Here is a 19,040-nt window from a genome sequence, read left to right as displayed (position 1 = left end):
ATAATAATACATCTGAGCCTTTAACAGCAAACATGGAAAACCCACACATTCACAACCATTAAAGGTGGGGTAGGTAAGTTTGAGAAACCGGCTCGAGATACACTTTTTGTTATATTCCATGGAATGCTCTTAACATCCCGATAGCAATGAATATCTTAAGTGCTTTGACAAAAAATCCATAAAAAATATCATCTGTGGAAGCCGTAGCGCTGTAAAAAGCACGACCAATCATTGTAGCCGGCCCGGCTAAAATAACTGGATGGCCTACCTGCCTGTCAGCCTTCCATCTGTGCACAAACTTATCTCGTGCCCTCATTGGTCATGTGCGCGTTCGTGTGTGTTGGAGGAGGGGCTCTGTAAGGAAGTGGCAGATTTTTTCCGGCTGTGTATTTTCAAATTCTAGCGCAGTCGAGCTGGTTTCTCCAAAATTACCTACCCCACCTTTAAGTTGTATTTAGTAAACAAAAAAAACCTTGTTATTTACTAAATTCATTTTGTGACTAAATCATTTGATTTGATTTCACATGGTTTAGAGGCAGGTATGTCAGGAGTATTTGGAAAACAAGTTAAAGGGAGGTTGTCAAAATGAGTGCTTTTCTTTGTTTTGACACATCTTAAAAAAGAATTGAAAGGAAAACAACATCAAGGTTACTCATTGTTTGCTGCTTGCTGGCACAAGCTGTTCAAGTTTTTCATTTGAATCCACAATAACAGGGCCACATGTCTATGCAAAGTTATTTTATATTACAAAGCAAAGTAAACCTTTGTTGCATTACCCAATTTCAAGTGTCTTATTAATGTCTTTTAACTGCTCTGGTATGGTCAATAAAAACATGTTTACATTTATTTTCATAAAGGCTAAACATATAAAAAGGTAAAATAATAATAATACTGAAACATTAAACTTCAGAGTAATGTTGCAAAAGCTTTTGACAGATGTTGAACAAACCCCACCTTGTCCTCCATCCTGTTGAGTCGGGCTCCGATTGAGTTGGTGCCTTTGTCTTTGTCTCGGTCTTCAGAGGGAAGTAAATAAAAAGACAGGGGGATTAGGACTGTGGTTTGTTCCATATTTACTGTCAAATATTTTCTGAGAGCAGTGGAGTAATTCATTACCGGAGCCCGACTGGAACACAGTTATCTTCCCCATAGACTGGTCCAGTCTGAGAGAAACAACAGGAAATGAATGAGAGTTGTATACACTTTCCCTCTGTATTTTCTCCGCCATCCCTCACTTGTGTTTTAGATAGTTCTTTTTTAGAAAATAAGATAATCCTCTATTAATCCCACAATGCGGTATTTAAAGTTGTACACCAGCAATGGGACAGTACATCAACAAGGGGAAGAATAAAAGTATAATTAGTAAGTCAACCGTTTAAAAACCAAATCTACACGGGGCGTCTGTGGCTGTGAGGGAATGAATGAGGTGTGAATGGGTGAGTGACTTGTAGTATGTAAAGCGCTTTGAGGGGTTATAAAGACCTGATAAAGTGCTGTATAAGTGCAGTCAATTTACCATTTACCTAACATGAAGTGTCAAAATGAACATGGAATTCAAATCATTGCACATATGATATCGTTGTCTACTGGGCGCAGAGCTGATTTTACTTTCTGAAAGTAAGCAGGCTTCCAGATTGTCTTACATTTTCTGTCTCAAAAACACCATCATCTACCATTGCATTTCTCAGGGTATATTAGTCATACTGTATGAAGCTGTTATTCATCAAGCACTGTACCTTCTTTGCAGCTCCTTAATTCGCACCATGAGGTTGAGGTGACCCTGGGAGTATTGCTCGATCACGTCCCGCACATCATAGGGCTTACGAGCTTGCTACAAATGGGGAAAAAAGGTTTGGAACTTTTACATCAAAGATTTGTCTTCATTATAAACGTCTTGTTAGGTATAACCCCTTTCAAATATGTAACAAATGTACATTGTATTTTCCTCATATATCATTCTTCTACGTAGACTGATAGAAAATGAACAAACCCTGGGAGCAGGTTTTAGTAGAGTACTTGCTGCAGCAAATTGTTTGGAAAGAGGCAATCCATTTAAGCTGTCAAAGCTCTGCTCACTTTTCATTTGCAAACTCTGCTGTAAGACTACTCCAAACTCTGGCTGTTATCAACATCTATCCACCTGTAGCACGAGTGTACGTTCCCCTGCATAAAACATTATCCTCTACTGCAGAGTGTGTGTTTGCTTGTCAAGTCAGATGCTAAATAATAACTGTACCTCCTATATAACCCCTTAATAAAAAATCAATGTCATGTAAGTTGGATACCTCAAATGTGAACACTGAAAAAGCAGCCTGTGAGAAAAAGCTGTAAAATGGTGTCTCACGTACCTGGAAGTTTCTCTTGGCTACAAAATAACGCATTCTCTGGATCACCCGGATGGCTTTTCGGTGAGACTCAGTCAATCTGTGTAAAAGAGTTCCATATGAATGCTTTGAAGTTTCTCCTGAGAAAACGAAACGAAGCTGAGAGTGTGGTGAAAAGGACTTTTCACAGATGTGTTAGAGAAAGCATTAGAAAACAGAGAATAACCCTGGAAACTTTAACATCAAGGTCAGCCATTTAAAAACTCCACATTTATTTTTCTTCACACACATCATCGTGAAAAGATGGTTAATATGGCCTTCACACCTAAACTTAGGTGAGAATTGTTGATGTTCAGTCCACATCAAAAGCCTCTCCCTTATGACTTTCTTTGAATGGGATCAAGGTTTTGTAAGGGTTTTAAATCCTGCATAAAAGGCCCACAATAATTGTAGTTCATTTTGCCTCTATTATAATATTGTGGAATTAATTGACCAGTTACAATCTGGGTTCGTTACCATTGAAAGGTAATGTGTGTGAGGGCTGAGCCGTGCTTTGTCAAGTCCAGGTGAGACTACAGGAACAAAGTGTGTGTTTGTCTCATAATTGGCTTTCATTGGCAATGCAATATACATCATCTTGTATGCAGCTTTTCACAACAAAATGTAGATCCTTTTTACAACGAAATGTAGATCCTTATTATTGACATCCATTTCCACAACAAATGGTGGTTGTATAACTGCAAAATGAGTGACATGGCTGCCGGACAGTGGTTAGAGCATGGATGTATAATAAGAACTGGATACAGCGTCGGAGGCGGGGTCTCATTTATTCCTATGAGAGCTGCTCATTGGCGCATGAGGACAAAATGGCCCAATTTTTGAGAGAGCGAAACGTCACAGATTATTGGGTTATTATCATGCCTGGCTGTCAGAGCAGAAGAACCCGTATGTGCGCTTACAGAGCATGCGCCCCTTAAGCCCCGCTCCCCGAGCTCCCACTCTTGGCTCAGTAGAATGAATGGAGAGAGAAAATAAATCTAGATTCGGCTTTTAGTTCATTTTACAACTTTAAGGACCGAATGATTCTAATAAGGGCCATCAAATAGTTCATACTCTGTAGTTTATTTAGTTTATAAAAAAATATCCGCTGATTTACAGACGTTTCTTTCCCCATGTTAGTCAATGGGAAAAAGTCTTTCTGGGCCCAGTGACTTCACGGACTGATACGGAAATTGTAGTACCGCCGTTTGGCCACTACGGATTTGTTCCTCAGAGTCCGGCACACTTCCTGGGGGCTTGGGTTAGAGCTGTACACAGGTTTGACTCCTGAGCAGAAGCCTCGGGCAATGTCATCCCTTCTATCTCCCCCTTTCAACACTGTATAATAAATGCTCTGTCTGGACCAAATAATATCTTTAAAAAAAAGACTCATGCAGTGAGGCACACAGGGAAATCATTTCTTTCAACTCTTAGTTATTCTACTAAAAGTAGGAAGTTTGCAACATGTGTTAACCCTTATGTTGTGTTTGGGTCTCCCGTGACCACAGATTCTAGAGGTATAAGTATCATCACTGTGCGACTAAAACTCAGGCAGCAAAGGCGAAACCAGACAACACACAACTTAGCTGAGCCAAAACGGCAAATATGTCTTACCTTTGCTGTTTTTCTGATCAAAAGTTGTGTTCAATGGCATTAAAACGATAAAAAACGCTGCTGAAGGTTAATCCAATGTGTCTGTGTCACTTGGATTATCTGTATTCATTTCAATCATTCCATTATTGTCAAAAACTGAGATTTCATATTAGCTGCTATGATAGCTACAACCCAGCTTCCGGTTTTGGGAAAACTGCGTGCGCATCACTCTCACTCCTCAATGGCAATGTTTAGATGGATTTTAGGAACTTCCCCTCGATTCTATTGGCTCTAACGGTTCAAAAGAGGTGTCAATCATCAAAATCGACCGAGGGGGGCCAGAGATATGGCAAATCCACCCAAATGACCCCAGAAGTGTTTTTTTTTTCTTCTAAACCTCTCTAAAAAGGTAAAATGTCACTTGTTTTGCATCAATCTTGATACAGGGTACTTATTATATGTTATAGTTTGGATTCCTAAAGCTTTTAGTCTACTATCCCATCATTCAAGGGTGGTTTTCACTATAAGTAATGTTCTTTTTTTTGGACGGACACTATAATTTACATTTTTTTACTATGTTCAATCTGAATTTACTGATATCCTCCACAACAGCTATATAAACACTACAAAAGTGATTGAAGGTCTCTTAAAAAAAGAAGTGTATACTTTGGTGTTCGGGTCTGTGAAGACCCAGCAGAATTGTTGTGGGTCACTCGGGGTCAAATTTTGCCCAATCAAAATTCATCTTTGACTTTAGACACCCCACCCCCACCCCCTTCATCCACTGTAACAATACTTTTTCGCAACATGCACCTGGTCTCCCCCTCCCTCTCCCCCCCCCCCCCCCCCCCCACGGGAACTATGCCATACAATACAATTACAACAGGATTGTACGGTTATGAATGCATAATAAGTTATTTATGATGTAGTTAAAACAATATTGGATGGTTGTGTTTTGGACTGAAATAAATCATGGGTCAAAATTGACCCGCGAACACCATGAACGGTAACAGCTTTCGAACACAACACAAGGGTTAAGGTAAAGTAACTACAGTATTACATTTGCCTCTCATACACTTGCATTAGATTTGAACAAAAGGGTTAAAAAACAAGAGCAGCTGGTTTGTTCAGCTTGGTCACTTGCCTGCATTTTGTGCAGGTTTGACCGTGCTCTAATTCTTAATATACAACTATCAAGAAATGTCAAGAGAACCCTAACCCCTTTTGGTAAATTTGAAGAGAGAGACCGCTCGATATGAAACTGTAATCGTGAGACGATGAGCATAGCTAAGCTTAGGACACAGGCTAAAAACAGGGAAACGGCTAGCCTGGGTCTACCCAGAGCAATAAATAAATCCACCTGAGAGGATCCATAAAAAGTGCCTGTAAAAAAAATCTAATTTCAGGTTTTTTCGGGTGATGTGCGAAATTACTTTTAAGTCATCAATCTTATTCTCAAATAAGCTCAAACCACAAGGTCAGATATGAGGCTGGTGTCCAATCATCAGATCAGTAATAGTGTACCGGAATACAAGTTAAATTTACTCTTTTTTTATCATTAAAACAAGGTGACCGGATGATACTTTTAACAAAACAGGACATGCTGCCATACCACCAGGACTGCTTTTTCTTAAACCTGAGAGGGATCAGAAATAATCTGTTTAAAAGTGTTACTGTAGGTGTAATTTTAATAAAAAAATACTAGGTGTTATAAGTGCATCTGCTGTGTATACGATGCTTATTATGTATATTTCAAAATAAATGTACAACCCTTCTCTTATATTGCTCAAGCTGGTGGTTTCCCTATTTGAGAGCTCATTCTTTAATGCCAATCTTTTCCCCCCATTGCTCTAAATCCGCCATTCTTTGACTGTTCATTAAGTTGGTGGACTTTCTACCGATTTAGGAGTAGCTCCAACAGCTATAACTGAAAGGCCTGTTAAAAAAGTTGCATTATTTATGTTTCAACTAAATTGTGCTTCAATGTTTTCAATTAAAACTGCAACTGAGGCAAAGTATTTTGCCTCGGCTCAATGCGTGATGGGTGCTTAAATGGAACAGCTTCTGCACCTTTTGTTTTCTCTAGAAATTGGTCCAACTGCTTCCTGAGATAGAAAGAAACAATACAACGTGAGAAACATGACAAATGTTTTTCCAGGAGGCTGAAAACCTTTGCCTCCCACCTACCTACCTGTTTCAATCCCAGCTTCTTTAGTTTCACTTTAAAGACCATGTCTGTTAGGAGAGGTGCAATTTCTGTTTGTTTGTAACAAAAGTCTTGTAGTTTAGCTAAAACCTCTTAAAACCTCAATCATCTTCAATTTACCAATACATCCTGCATTGTGTTGTCAATAGCAAGGCAGCTGCAGAAATATAACATCAAGAATACAAGCTGCATCTTACATTTATTTACCAAAAGCAAATATTTTCAAGCTTTTGAAACTGGGCGTTATCATTTTCATTGATAAGAAAGAAGATATTTCTCATAAAGGTTCAATTTAGCATTGGGATGTGATGTGGCTTTTGCTATGTGAACAGCTGGTAACGTATTTTGGAGTCAGCAGAGCACAAAGTGATTTTTGCCAAGAACGCTGCTGCATGCAATTCCCACTTTGCATCATTACCCCAGTGTCTAAAAGAGGAAATCCCATAGTTCAAAACTGTCGTGCCATTTGTTTCACTTACTATGCACTTATATTACACTACTTATAGTTACTGTACGCTCATTTGCTCGTATCAGGTTGAGTCTCTCGCCGTCCAAAGTGTCTCAGCATGCACAAGTGTTTTTCCCTAATAGAGAATAATTTCACAGCAGAGAAATCTGCTCTGAGGCTTGGCATATTCAAATGGTTAATTATAAAGACAAAAAAATACACACAAACACTGACATACGTTGTGTTTAAAGGTCTCCTATCATGCAAAATGCTATATACATAAATATGTGTCCCCGGTGTGTCGGGGAACTCACAAAGTGTCAGAAAACAAAACCCTCTCTCTTTTCCTCCATACCGAAATCTCAAAAACGGGCTACAACGGAGCTGATCCAGATTTTCTGCCGATATGACGTAATATCGGAAATGTGGGCTGGCTTTACACCCACGGCCCTATCAGAAACGTCGCTATCAGAAACAATGCACGGCGTGTTTTGGACGTTATATGGTCTTTGTTTACATTAGCAAGCATCGCTAACACTCAGAGCTAACCTGTACTGGAGAGAGCATGTGTAAAGAAGCTGCTCCGCTCTTTTTTTTTTTTTTTTTTTTAAAAGCTAAGGAACCAGAATCAGCCATTCTCTAACAGGGCTGAAACAGAGGGATATGAGGGATGTCTAAAATGCATGATCTGTTTGGTATTTTGAGCAAAACACATCATAGACGTGTTTTTTATATATTTTTATATATCTGAGAATATGCCTAAAAATGGCATGTTAGGAGATCTTTAAAATACGTTCGTAAACACGGCATATGCAACGGGGATGAACTCACTGTGACCTGGAGCTGACAGGAACCAGCTCATTGTACGGCTCCGCCTCCTGCTCCAGGTCATCTGCAAAGCTGCAGTTCCTCCGCAGGGGGGGGGGAGAGTGGACGTCCAGCAGGCCTGGGCTTCTTTTCACTGCCAATCACACGCAAACACACACATTAGACTAGTTATCCATATATCTGTGTATCCAGGACATTCACAGATGCTGCTGATTAAGTTGTGCTGTTTTATAGATTGGGACTCGGGTCAGGTCGAGGTGTGGTGATTTACAATTCAATTGATCTAAATGCTTGCTTTAATCTCTTGCTGCTTCTATCAACAAAACAGAAGTAATTGAGCCTTTGTGGTGAATGTGCTTGCTGAGCTAAAAGTCACAGCTGAAGTAAATGGCTAAAATAAAGAATAATATGTTAAAGGGTTTCACAATCCCTGATGCATTATGGAAGGTTAATACATTGTGGGAACATTATGACCCGGTCTGTGTGATTGCCTGCTCTGTTTAAGAAAATTACCGAGCTGTCATTTTCTGATGGGGCAAAAAGTTATCTTGTATAATGTGACAATTTCAAAATAATTTGGTGCTTGTGAGAAACATTTTGTTCAGAACAGCTCATTTGCAAAAACAGACAAAGGCTGTTCTTAAATTGAATACACCTATATCCGTTTGATTGATATTCCCTTGAGTGCACAATAAAAACAACATTTTTCATATAAATTAACTTCAACTGAGGTGTCTTATTAAAACAACATATCATTTTGGTACTCCCTGGAGTGCGAAAATAGAAACACAGCACAGAACTTCTGAATGGTTTAAACTCCCTTCACTTGATTTTTCTGATAATATTTACATTATACAAATTGTACAATTGTTTCCCTGAGTAAGATGACTATTAAGCTCTTTTCAAAACAAATGGCATACCTTATTTCACAGATCATAATAAAGAGGCCTTATTATGTTGTTGGATGTTTCCCCTTCCCTGTAGTGTTATATAGGTTATGTGCATGTAAATGCTCTGCAAAGGCTAAATTCCCAAGGTTCCCTCCAGAGGGAGTTTCTCTGAAAAAAACTGAGATCATTGTTTTTGGAGCAAAGAAGGACCGATTAAAAGTAATCGCAGAGCTTCAGTCGGCAGACTATAAAGTAACTCACAAAGCAAGAAATCTAGGTGTAGTGATGGACTCAGACCTGAATTTCAACAGTCACATTACAACAGTTATTAGGTCTGCATACTATCACCTGAAGAATATATCAAGGATTAAAAAACTAATGTCGCAACAGGATTTAGAAAAACTTGTCCATGCTTTTATCTTTAATAGACTCGACTACTGCAATAGTGTATTCACAGGGCTCACTAAACAATCTATCAGAAAGCTGCAGCTGATTCAGAACGCTGCTGCTCGAGTACTCACTGACACTAAAAGAGTGGATCACATCACTCCGGTTCTGAGATCATTACACTGGCTTCCAGTCGACCAAAGAATTGATTTTAAAATACTACTGCTAGTTTTTAAATCACTAAATGGCTTAGGACCGAGGTATATAGACGACCTCCTCCATCACTATGAAGCATCCAGGAGTCTCAGGTCTTCTGGGTCGGGTCTGCTCTAAACATGGAAAAGCAGCTTTTAGTTATTATGCCCCAACAATCTGGAACAAACTGCCCGAATCGTGCACGTCCGCTGAAACACTTCCTATTTTCAAATCCAGACTAAAAACGCACCTATTTGCCGCTGCTTTTAATTGATCTGCTCATACTCACACTGCAGTATGCCTTTTAGTCATGTATTCTGTACCTGCTGTGTTTATTTATTTATTTTATTTGATGAAATAAATGAAATATTTTTATTTTATTTCATTATGCCTGTTTTTAAATGCCATTTAATAATGTATTTATGCTGTATTTGTTCTTAAATGTCTTTTGTTTTTATTTTGTAAAGCACTTTGAATCGCCACGTGCTGAAAAGTGCTATATAAATAAAATTGCCTTGCCTTGCCTAGAGGCGGAAAAAAAAATATGAACCGAAAATGAGCTAAATGAGGCCCCTTATAAAAGCATCACACTGTAGTTCACTCTTCAAAGGACCTATGTGATGCGACTGTTTATTACTTTAGAGAACCTGAATATCATATCATAACATCATGTTGTTACCTGGAGGTGGTGAGCTGAACTGAAGGGAGGACAGAGATGTCCAGGACTGCTGGCAATCTGAAACACACGTGAAAGGAAACACAACCATTACAAATCTTTACCACAGCACAACAAAAGGACAAACATAATATTAGTTGCAAGCTATGGTGCAAAGCATTCAATGTTCTACTCATCACTCACATCATTACTCAAACATAAAACAACAGGAGCATGTACTGATTAAAACACGGTGCTGTTAGAGTAACAGAAGATAAAAAGGAGAGCAAGTGAGGACAGTAAGGGCACTGAGGACATGTGCTGGACGTGGACACTAACAGCAGCTCACCACATCCTGCCATAGTGTGGAGTCCTGCAGAACCAGCTACAGACAAAACATCAAGAGAGGAAAAGGACACAGAAATAGGCAGTTGATTTAGATAAAGAATACCATTTAGACACAGAATTAGAGAATATATACACACATACACTGGGAGGCATTTCTGTCCCCTTCATTGTTATAAATAGGGTGGACCAAATAATATTTTTGCAGTTTAAAATAATGTATGCAAAAACTGCTTCCTCCAAAATGATTGATGAAGTTTAACAGATCGTTCATACTTCTCTCCCCCCCCCCTCTGCTTGAACCACACGCATCTTCAAACAGAATCTACAGTTGTGACCATAGAAATAGCAGCAGCCATTTGTACACTGTTTACAGTTCCCATTGCAAGGATCTGTAAACAGCATAGCAGATTATATCTCTCACAGGCTCCGCCCTCTACTGGACTCTATGGGTACTACTCTCTATCATGCTGTGCGTGCTTTCACCTACTGAATCTACGTAAACGTAGCCGGCCAATCGGGGCGAGCCTACCTGAATGCGCGCGCAGGCCCACAGTATATAAGGCGGCTACAGCCGCCGCCCCACTATCCTTTTTCTCTTCAGACGAGCTGACAACCGAAGAGTTAAATAAACGTACGAAGATTAGAAGAAACGAAAAATGGACTCACCATTACTGGAATCTCGGCCATGCCCCACCTGCCTTGGTTTGATCGCGGGCACCGATCTCCACCACCTCTGTTAGAGTGTTTGGGGGACCAGGATATGGCCGAGGCGGTGCCATTCGCGTTCGCCATTCCAGCGGGGCGAATGGCTCCGTTTGCCGTTGTCGGGCACTTCCGGGTTCGGTCCATGGAGGTCCACCGCCCTAGGTGATGACCATGGCGGCGGAGCGCAGCTGCTCCCAGCGGGCAGCAGGCTGGGCAGGGAGCTGAAAAGAGCTCTGCCACGCTACCGCGGGACAGGGCGACTGCAGATAAACACGGGTGTGTTGGGCATCTCGCTCATTGCTGGAGATGCCCCCAGCTTGCCAGATCAGAGCGATTATTTGTAGCTTGATCGGGGCCGCCGCCGTTGTCTGCCGTGTGGTATCCCGGTGAGGGATCACGCCGCATGGCACTTTTCAAAAAGGACCGTGTTGATCTCCTGGGAGCCCCCGTGTTTACGGAAGGGCTCTTTGGATCGGAAAGAACACTGTCCCACACTCCCCGCCCCCTCTGTAAACTCCAGTATAGGAGCCAGCAGGTGGGCGCGTGCATGTGAGTGGAATAAACCGTAGTGCTGTCAAAGCACTGTGCGGGTTCAAGAGAGTGATGTGTGTGTGAGAAATGCATTCAGTGAAAACGATTGCATTTATCCCAGAGTAAGAGTCATCTCTCTCCACATTTCCATTTTTTCACCATAATGTCCGTTTCAAAGAGATGGCAGTTGACAGAGCCGCGGCCCCACGGGAGCTGCCGCGGTGCGTTCAAGAACCTCAGTAGAAAATCGGCCCCTTTTTCTGTGTCAGCCCCCATGCCAAAACTCCCTTTTATGGAAGGTTTGGCAGCGGAGTAGGCCACCAGAGAATACTACAGCTTCTTAGCTGTGGCTCCAAAGTCGAAAAGAGGCCCTGTTGCAAGAACGGTGGGTTACGTATATAGTAACCCTAGTTCTAGAGTGATGTGTGTGTGAAAAATGCATTTAGTAAAAACGATTGCATTTATCCCAGAGTTAGAGTCATATCTCTCCACAATTCCAAATTTTCCCATAATGTCTCGTTGAGATCGGCAAGGCCGTTTTCATACGATGTTAATTGGACACCCATTATGAGGCGCGGCCCCCGTGAGAGTGGCCGCGGTGCGTTCAGGGACCTCCGCAGAAGAACAGTGCGTTACGTAGTGTAACTCTAGTTCTAAAGTGATATGTGTGTGTAAAATGCATTCAGTAAAAACGATTGCATTTATCCCAGAGTAAGAGTCATCTCTCTCCACATTCCACATTTTCCACATTTCCCCATAATGTCCGTTTCAAGAGACAGCATTATGACGACGCGCGGCCCGCTGCGTTCATGGACAGAAGAAGCTCCGATTAATGCTTATTTCTCTCTAAGAGAAAACAGCATTATGGTGGAGCGCGCGCTCTCACGGGAGCATGCCGTGGTGCGTTCAGGGACCTCAGTTAAAAATCGGCCGTTTTTTTCTCTGAGTGGAAACTACATTATAGAAAAACGGCCCTTTCTGTGTCAGCCCCCCATGGGTCAAACTTCCTTTTATGGAGGGTTTGACGGCGGAGTGGGCCACCAGAGAGTACCACAGCTTCATAGCTGCGGCGCCGCAGCTGATTGCACATCCCCTAACACAATGTTATGGGGAATGGAAAATCAGTGGTGTATTAACAGAGTGCATGGACAGGACACTGAGACTGGGTTATTCACTCCAGTTTTGCAGCATCCCTCCTCCGTTCAGAGGCAGGAGAGAGGCACATCTGTCATCCCAGGAGGAGGTTTCCTCTCAGCATGTGCACTCTCAAGTCAGAGAGAAGGGGCATTATTCCCTGTACTTCCTGGTTCCCAAGAAGACAGGAGAATTCAGGCCCATTCTGGATCTTCAATGCCTGAACCAGCACATTGCATGCAAGAAGTTCCATATGTTAACTATGAAACAGTTACTGAGACTGGTGCAGCCAGGCGATTGGTTCACAACCATCGACCTGAAGAACGCTTACTTTCATGGCGAAATTGCTCCAAGAGCACAGAAAGTATTCGCGTTTTGCCTTCCAGGGGGTAGCCTACGAGTACAACAGACTGCCGTTCGGCTACTCCCTATCCCCACGCACGTTCAGCCACGACGCTGCAACCGCTGCGGGACCATGGCATGGGGGACGACCTCATAGTTATGGCCAGGTCCAGGGAATGGGCAATACTGCACACAGCCCAATTGATCCTACACCTAACCAAGTTGGGTTGAAAAAGAAGTTGCGGTCAATTGGAAGAAGAGCTCCCCCATACCTCACCAGCAGGTAGAATATCTGGGGGTGATGCTCGATGCAGGCAGACTACGTGTCACCCTGACAGAAAGCAGACAGGCATCCCTGCTGCGGGCAGTCTGCAGGCTGCGTTAGGGGGCGACGGTGACAGCTTTGATCATCATGCAGACTTTGGGTCTCATGACGGCTGCTCACTCCGTAGTGCCACTCGGACTGCTGCATGCACGTCGCATGCAGATGTGGTTTACCGGCCTTCGTTTAGATCTTAAGACACAAACGACGTCTGGTGGCCATCCCCCCCCTCAGTAGAGAGCAACCTCCGATTCTGGGGGTCCCCAGAGAATCTGCGGAGGGGAGCTCCACTGGGGCAGGTAACCTCCTATATCACAGTCTTCACAGATGCTTCAAAGAAAAAGAAAGTGACAGGATGGGGGGGGACGTGTCTAGAAAGGGCTGTGGGTGGTTGCTGGCCTCTGGCGGCACAGCAACCTCCTGGAGCTGCAAGCAGTGATGTTGGTCCTACAGCACTGTAAACCCTTAATACAGGGCAAACAGGTGCTAGTAAGGAGCGACAACCACACCACAGTGGCGTACATCAACAGGCAGGGCGGAGTCCGCTCAATAGCCTGGTTGACCGCAGTTGACCTGTGGCTGTGGGTTTCACAGATTGTGTTGTCTCTAAGGGCTCTTCACATCCCGGGACGGGAGAACAGGGGGGCCGACCTCATGTCAAGAGGCGGACCCCTGCCAGACGAGTGGAGGCTTCACCCGGTGGTGGTGAAGCAGGTCTGGACTCAGTTCGGTAGAGCAGAGGTGGACCTGTTCGCCAATCGGCGCAACAGCCACTGTGCCCTGTGGTTCTCCCTGGCTCGGTGGGACAATCCGCCCTTGGGGGTCGACACATTTGCACAAGAGCCATGGCCAAGAAAGCTGCTTTACGCCTTTCCACCGCTGCACCTTATCCACCCCCTCCTGGAGAGGGTGAGGCGGGAACAGCTGTCAATCATCCTGGTGGCCCCAGATCGCCGCCTGGCGCCGTGGTAACGCGGGGGTAACACAGATGATGGTGGGCCAGCCCTGGGCGATTCCTCAGGTCTGGGGAGCGCTGTCTCAGGAAGCAGGTGCAATAGGGGCGTTACCCACTCTGGGCCAACCTCTCCAGGCTTGGCTCCTGAGAGGGACAGGCTGAGACAGGTGGGGCTGTCGGATAACGTTATTCAGACTATCCAAGCAGCAAGAGCAGAATCCACCACAGCTTGTTACAGGCCAAAGTGGGCGGGATTCCGGCGATGGTGTGAAGGAAGGAGTCTAGAGCCTCTGTCATGCACGCTGGGCTCTATTCTTACCTACTTACAGATACTGGTGGACAGGGGGCTGGCTCATTCCACAATTAAGGTGTATGCAGCAGCCATTTCGTCCTGCCATGAGGGATTTGGAGGCAGGTCAGCCTTCAGTCAGCCTCTTATGGCGCGGTTTTTGCAGGGGGTCAGGAGGCAGCGCCCAGTAGTGCACGCCTCCGCCCCGCAGTGGGACCTGCCGTTGGTGCTCGAGGCTCTGGTCACAGAACCATTTGAGCCTCTGGAGCTCTCCTCCCTGAAAGCACTGTCATGGAAGACAGCATTGCTACTTGCCTTGACTTCGGCTAAAAGAGTGTCCGAGCTGACCGCTCTGTCGGTACACCCAAGTTGTCTTTTGATCCGGGGTGACCGTAGCGGGGCGACACTCAGGCCGAACCACTCCTTTACTCCTAAGAGTATCAGAAGTTCATTCAGATCAAGGGCTATTCAGTTAGGTGGCTTTAATCTTCCACCCCATATTGGGGCCAGGGAGGCTAAATTGCACCTCCTCTGCCCAGTGCGTGCGCTAGCATGCTATGTAGAGCGCACGGCTGCCATTAGGCGCACTGAACAACTGTTTGTGTGCTTTGGGGATGGTGTGGCTGGAAAAGCCCTCTCAAAGAAGCGCCTAACAGGATGGCTATGCAGGTGCATTACACATGCCTATGGACGGGCGGGGAGAGCCCTCCCCACTGGGGTCCGTGAACATTCTACACGGGTTGTGGCTGTGTCAACAGCCTTATTCAGCGGCGTGAGTGTAGAAGATATATGCACGGCGGCGTCTTGGTCTACGCCAGGCCCCTTCATAAAATGTTATCTCCTGGACATGTCTGGCTCCTTCTCGTCGTCTGTGCTTGACGGGGCAACGCATGACTGGTGAGAGGGGGGTGGCTGTGGGTCAGCAGGTATCTGACCTCCCCCCCCTGGACATAAAGCACTTGTGTTTTCCCATGCTCCTGAGGGACTCGGGAGACATGGTGTACAATCAGCCCCATACAGGGCTGGAGGACTCTCCCCGCCTGCCTGGGAGTGCCTTCCTCACTATGGTCCATGCCCACTCTACACGGAGCGTGTGTGAGTGTGGGGGATGTGGTGCACTTATGTTTTCCCATGCTCCTGAGGGACCTGGGGAACATGGTGGGTAGGCTCCAGACGGAGTCTCTGCACAATTTTTTTCCATGCACAATCTACACGAGGTAAGCGTGTGTGAGTGTGCCTTATCCAAGTTGCGGCCCCGACCAATTAGCCAAAAGCCGGTCAGGGACGGTGTGGTGGGTCGATGTTGTTGGACGACAGGGCGTTTATACATCGGGGCTCCGCCCACTGTACCCATAGAGTCCAGTAGAGGGCGGAGCCTGTGAGAGATATAACGGGGGGTTACGTATTGTAACCCTAGTTATATAAACACAGGCGGAGCCCTCTACCTGGAGGCCCTGTCTGACTGACCTGACCCCCTGTTACTCATTGGTCAATGCAACAGTGCTGAGTGCCATTTCCTGTTGATCTAGTCAAATGGTCACATAAAATATTGAAATGTTGTGTAAACTCATGTTGAATCATCACCTCTGCAACAAATCCAACACAAGCTGACATTATAACTTTGATTCATTTATTGTACAGCTGCTGTTGTGGACTGCATTTATTTTAAATAGGTGTACCTAATAAATTGACAACTGTGTGGAAATAGTAGTACACTTCTCTTGAATCTAATATCCAGTAACAATTGAATTTCCGTCTGAAATGATTGAATTTTAAAGACAGAGGTTGTATTTCTTAAAAGCCATGCATGACAATAATGTTAGCTGACTCCAAGCAGCAGATCACTTGTGTACCCAGCCAGTGTTGCCACACACCAGATGGCAATGCGGCAATTTAGCTAAATGATTCATAGTTAAAAGCAGCATGCTGTAGATGTTAGATGTGCAGTGCGACCTGCGGAATCTATTTAGCTTCAAATCAAAAGACACTGATTTTCATTGAACACGAAGCGAACAGACAAGCATACATCTTCACAACATGGGCAAATTAAATTCTGCTGTTGCACTCAGGTCTGGGTGCGAAGCAAAACCATTTGCACATCTACATGTTGGCCAGGCAGCTTTTCAGGTTACCAGCTGGTGTTAAATAAAAAGGTTATATAAGCACAACAAAGAGTGTGATCTAATACGATGTCCACATATTACAAGCATGCTAAAAGTATCCATATTTATCTCCTATTGAAAACAACACACTATCCTCTCTCGCATCTCATTTTGACCATTAATGCCCTCTATGCAGCACTGACTTCAAAAGGTATGGTTTCAAATAAGTGCATAATACACAATGAGGAGAACACATTAAGGGATATCATTAGGGATAAAATGAATAATTATGTCAAGGAGGATTTTGAATTTCTCGAGTGTGTGTTGCTCTGGGGATGTGTTTAGGTTTAAAAAAAACAGCTCAGTAACTCTTATTCCAAGGCGGAGGATCATTTGTGCTCTGATTCATATTTGTAATACGCTGTATGTCTATCACTCTTTGTCACTGCTCTATTTGATACTCCTTAAATACCTTGAGTCTGCTCTCTGTGCTGAAAAAATAAAGGATCCAACAAACTCATGGTCGCTAGAACATGAAGTGAATATGAGCTAAAAGCATGTTGATATTAGAAAATGACTGGGATGATATTCAAGGGCAGATTAATATTTGAGAGATCTGTTGATGGGTGAAACACTCACACACTATTTTGCTCTTTACACAGACAACAAGTTGAAAGCTTCCCTAGCTCACTTTTGAGATATGAGCACACTAAGGCTGCCAGTGGCGAATTCCCGGGGTGATTTTTAGTCCCAGTCCACCCCTGAAGGCCGCTAATATCACCACCACAAGGTGTTCAACTTGTTTTTGGATTTTGAGAGAATTTAGAAAAATTACAATTGGAACATACTAGTTTAAAACAGTATAAGCACAATGAGGCTACAAAGTCTGACTAAAGTAAAGAATTCCTTGACATCATCTTAAGTCAAAGTCACTCTTTTTTAAGACACTTCAAAGCTATGATGAGGTATTAAACATGGTTATAACAAAACATGAAAATCTCTTAAGGTAGTGTTAAGTGTTGAACTTATTTCAGGCATCTAACAAAAAAAAACATTAAACAAAATCCAAAGAAAGGACCCTTATTTAGCGCTCTTTGTCAGTGCAGACAAATGAAAATCCATTATATGATATGTTTTCATACCTGATGATGGCACTAGCCAGGGGATCACCAAGCCATTATATAGGCACAACTCTCCCCTATTCCCTTATAATCTCCCCTGCATATGTAGCAACCTTCCCGTCATGTGCCATATAGTCTGCATCACACAGTCTTAGTGGTCCATCCTTTGTTTTTGTTTCCAGACAGCTGATTCCCTGTTCTGCCTGCTTGCCCCATCGCCTGTTTAGCTCTCCCTCGCTGACTGATTGCTGGATTGGGCCTTGAACCTCTGATCAAGTAAACGCTTGATTGCTTTGAACTGCTCTGCCTGTGAGTCCACATCTCCGTGTGCAGAACCGTTACCGCACCAAAAGCATTTGTAAAATTAAAGTCAACTGAGATTCTGCTATAAATTTTTTTTAATTTAACCAATACTTTATCACTAATTCTGCTTTTATAAAAACTGCAAAAAATGTAAATGTATTGATTGGAGACGTGTGAAGAGAGAACACGCAGGCTGCCTTAAATGGCTTTAGAGAGATGCAGTTTATGATTTGAATTGCTTCTTTATATCACTCTTAGCCCTACACTTTTGATCCTGCAGTATACAGTAAACTGTGTGGAGTTATCAAAGTTCAACAGTGCAATAGTGGAGTTCATGCTCATCAATGCAACCTCACATTTTCTTGCTGCATTGTGCTCATCCATCTTTAATGCCTGGACTTTGTCCTCTCCACCTCCTGTGGCTACTACTGAAGCTCTAATCTTCCAACATTTCCTTTTTACTCTATCATCACTGAATGTGTGGTTTGTAGCCAGCGCAGCTTCAGGCTTTTCCTTTCAAACTTGTGTTCACCTTGAGTGACATTGCGAGAGATAATGCAGATTTTAATTAAATCACGTAAATGACTAAAAGAAAAATTGTAGCCCTATTTACTGTAACATCTAGAGTGTGTTCTCAAATGCGTTGTGTTGTATACAAGGTCTTTGCACTGATAAAGGAAAAAGCAACACAACCTACTGCATCAGAGATAAGAATAATGTACGGTTTGTCCTATCTTTACCTGTGCCCACAGTGCTGTACACATCTGAGCTCAGCTCTCTGCCGCTGTCGAATACAGAGTCGAACGTGATGCTGGGAATTGTGGGAGAAGTCGGACCGTTGTCCTTGTCACTGCTCTTCAGCTTCCTCCTTATCTTCACCTGCCCAAGAAATACAAAATTCTCAGCTCAAGAAAGTTTTCCTGTGGATAGCAAAACCCTGTTCACACTTTATGGAAAGATAAAAATGCAGACATACTTATTAGGCTGTCACTGATATGGCCAAAAAATGCAGCCTTGTGAATCTGTAGTCTGTAGACTGTATGTTAAAAAGCCAATAAAATAAGTTGTCAATGATGTAGATTTCTATTTTTGTTAAATTCATGTATAAACAATTTGATTGAGGTCTAAGTGCAGCAGCACAGTAATCAAATGGACTACTTTATATTTAAATAATGTCATATTGTTGTGATTTCACAACTTTGAGGTGAGACCCTGAGTCTAGAGGGAACACTTTTGACACAGAAACAACATTTTAAAGTTTATGCATTAGTGTGGGCATGGTCGAATACCCAAGTAGGCCCAGCAGTAATATTGAATAATCAA

At 43.3% G+C, this 19,040-nt stretch overlaps 1 protein-coding gene across 1 annotated transcript in view; it reads right to left on the bottom strand.

Annotated features, from left to right (window-relative positions):
• kcnq1.1 (potassium voltage-gated channel, KQT-like subfamily, member 1.1) overlaps positions 1–19,040 on the bottom strand; it is a 44,395-nt gene that overhangs the window by 1,760 nt on the left and 23,595 nt on the right. Inside the window, exons 10-16 of the mRNA XM_034116780.1 lie at positions 18,458–18,596; positions 9,590–9,646; positions 7,442–7,571; positions 2,349–2,424; positions 1,737–1,831; positions 1,117–1,163; positions 955–1,016 (exon numbers count right to left, since the gene is read on the bottom strand). Coding sequence (XP_033972671.1) covers positions 955–1,016; positions 1,117–1,163; positions 1,737–1,831; positions 2,349–2,424; positions 7,442–7,571; positions 9,590–9,646; positions 18,458–18,596 — 606 coding nt within the window. The remainder of the gene's footprint in view (positions 1–954; positions 1,017–1,116; positions 1,164–1,736; positions 1,832–2,348; positions 2,425–7,441; positions 7,572–9,589; positions 9,647–18,457; positions 18,597–19,040) is intronic.

This window comes from Trematomus bernacchii, unplaced genomic scaffold, assembly GCF_902827165.1.
Source record: "Trematomus bernacchii unplaced genomic scaffold, fTreBer1.1, whole genome shotgun sequence".
NCBI lineage: Eukaryota > Metazoa > Chordata > Actinopteri > Perciformes > Nototheniidae > Trematomus > Trematomus bernacchii.
This window is presented reverse-complemented; position numbering and strand designations above follow the sequence as displayed.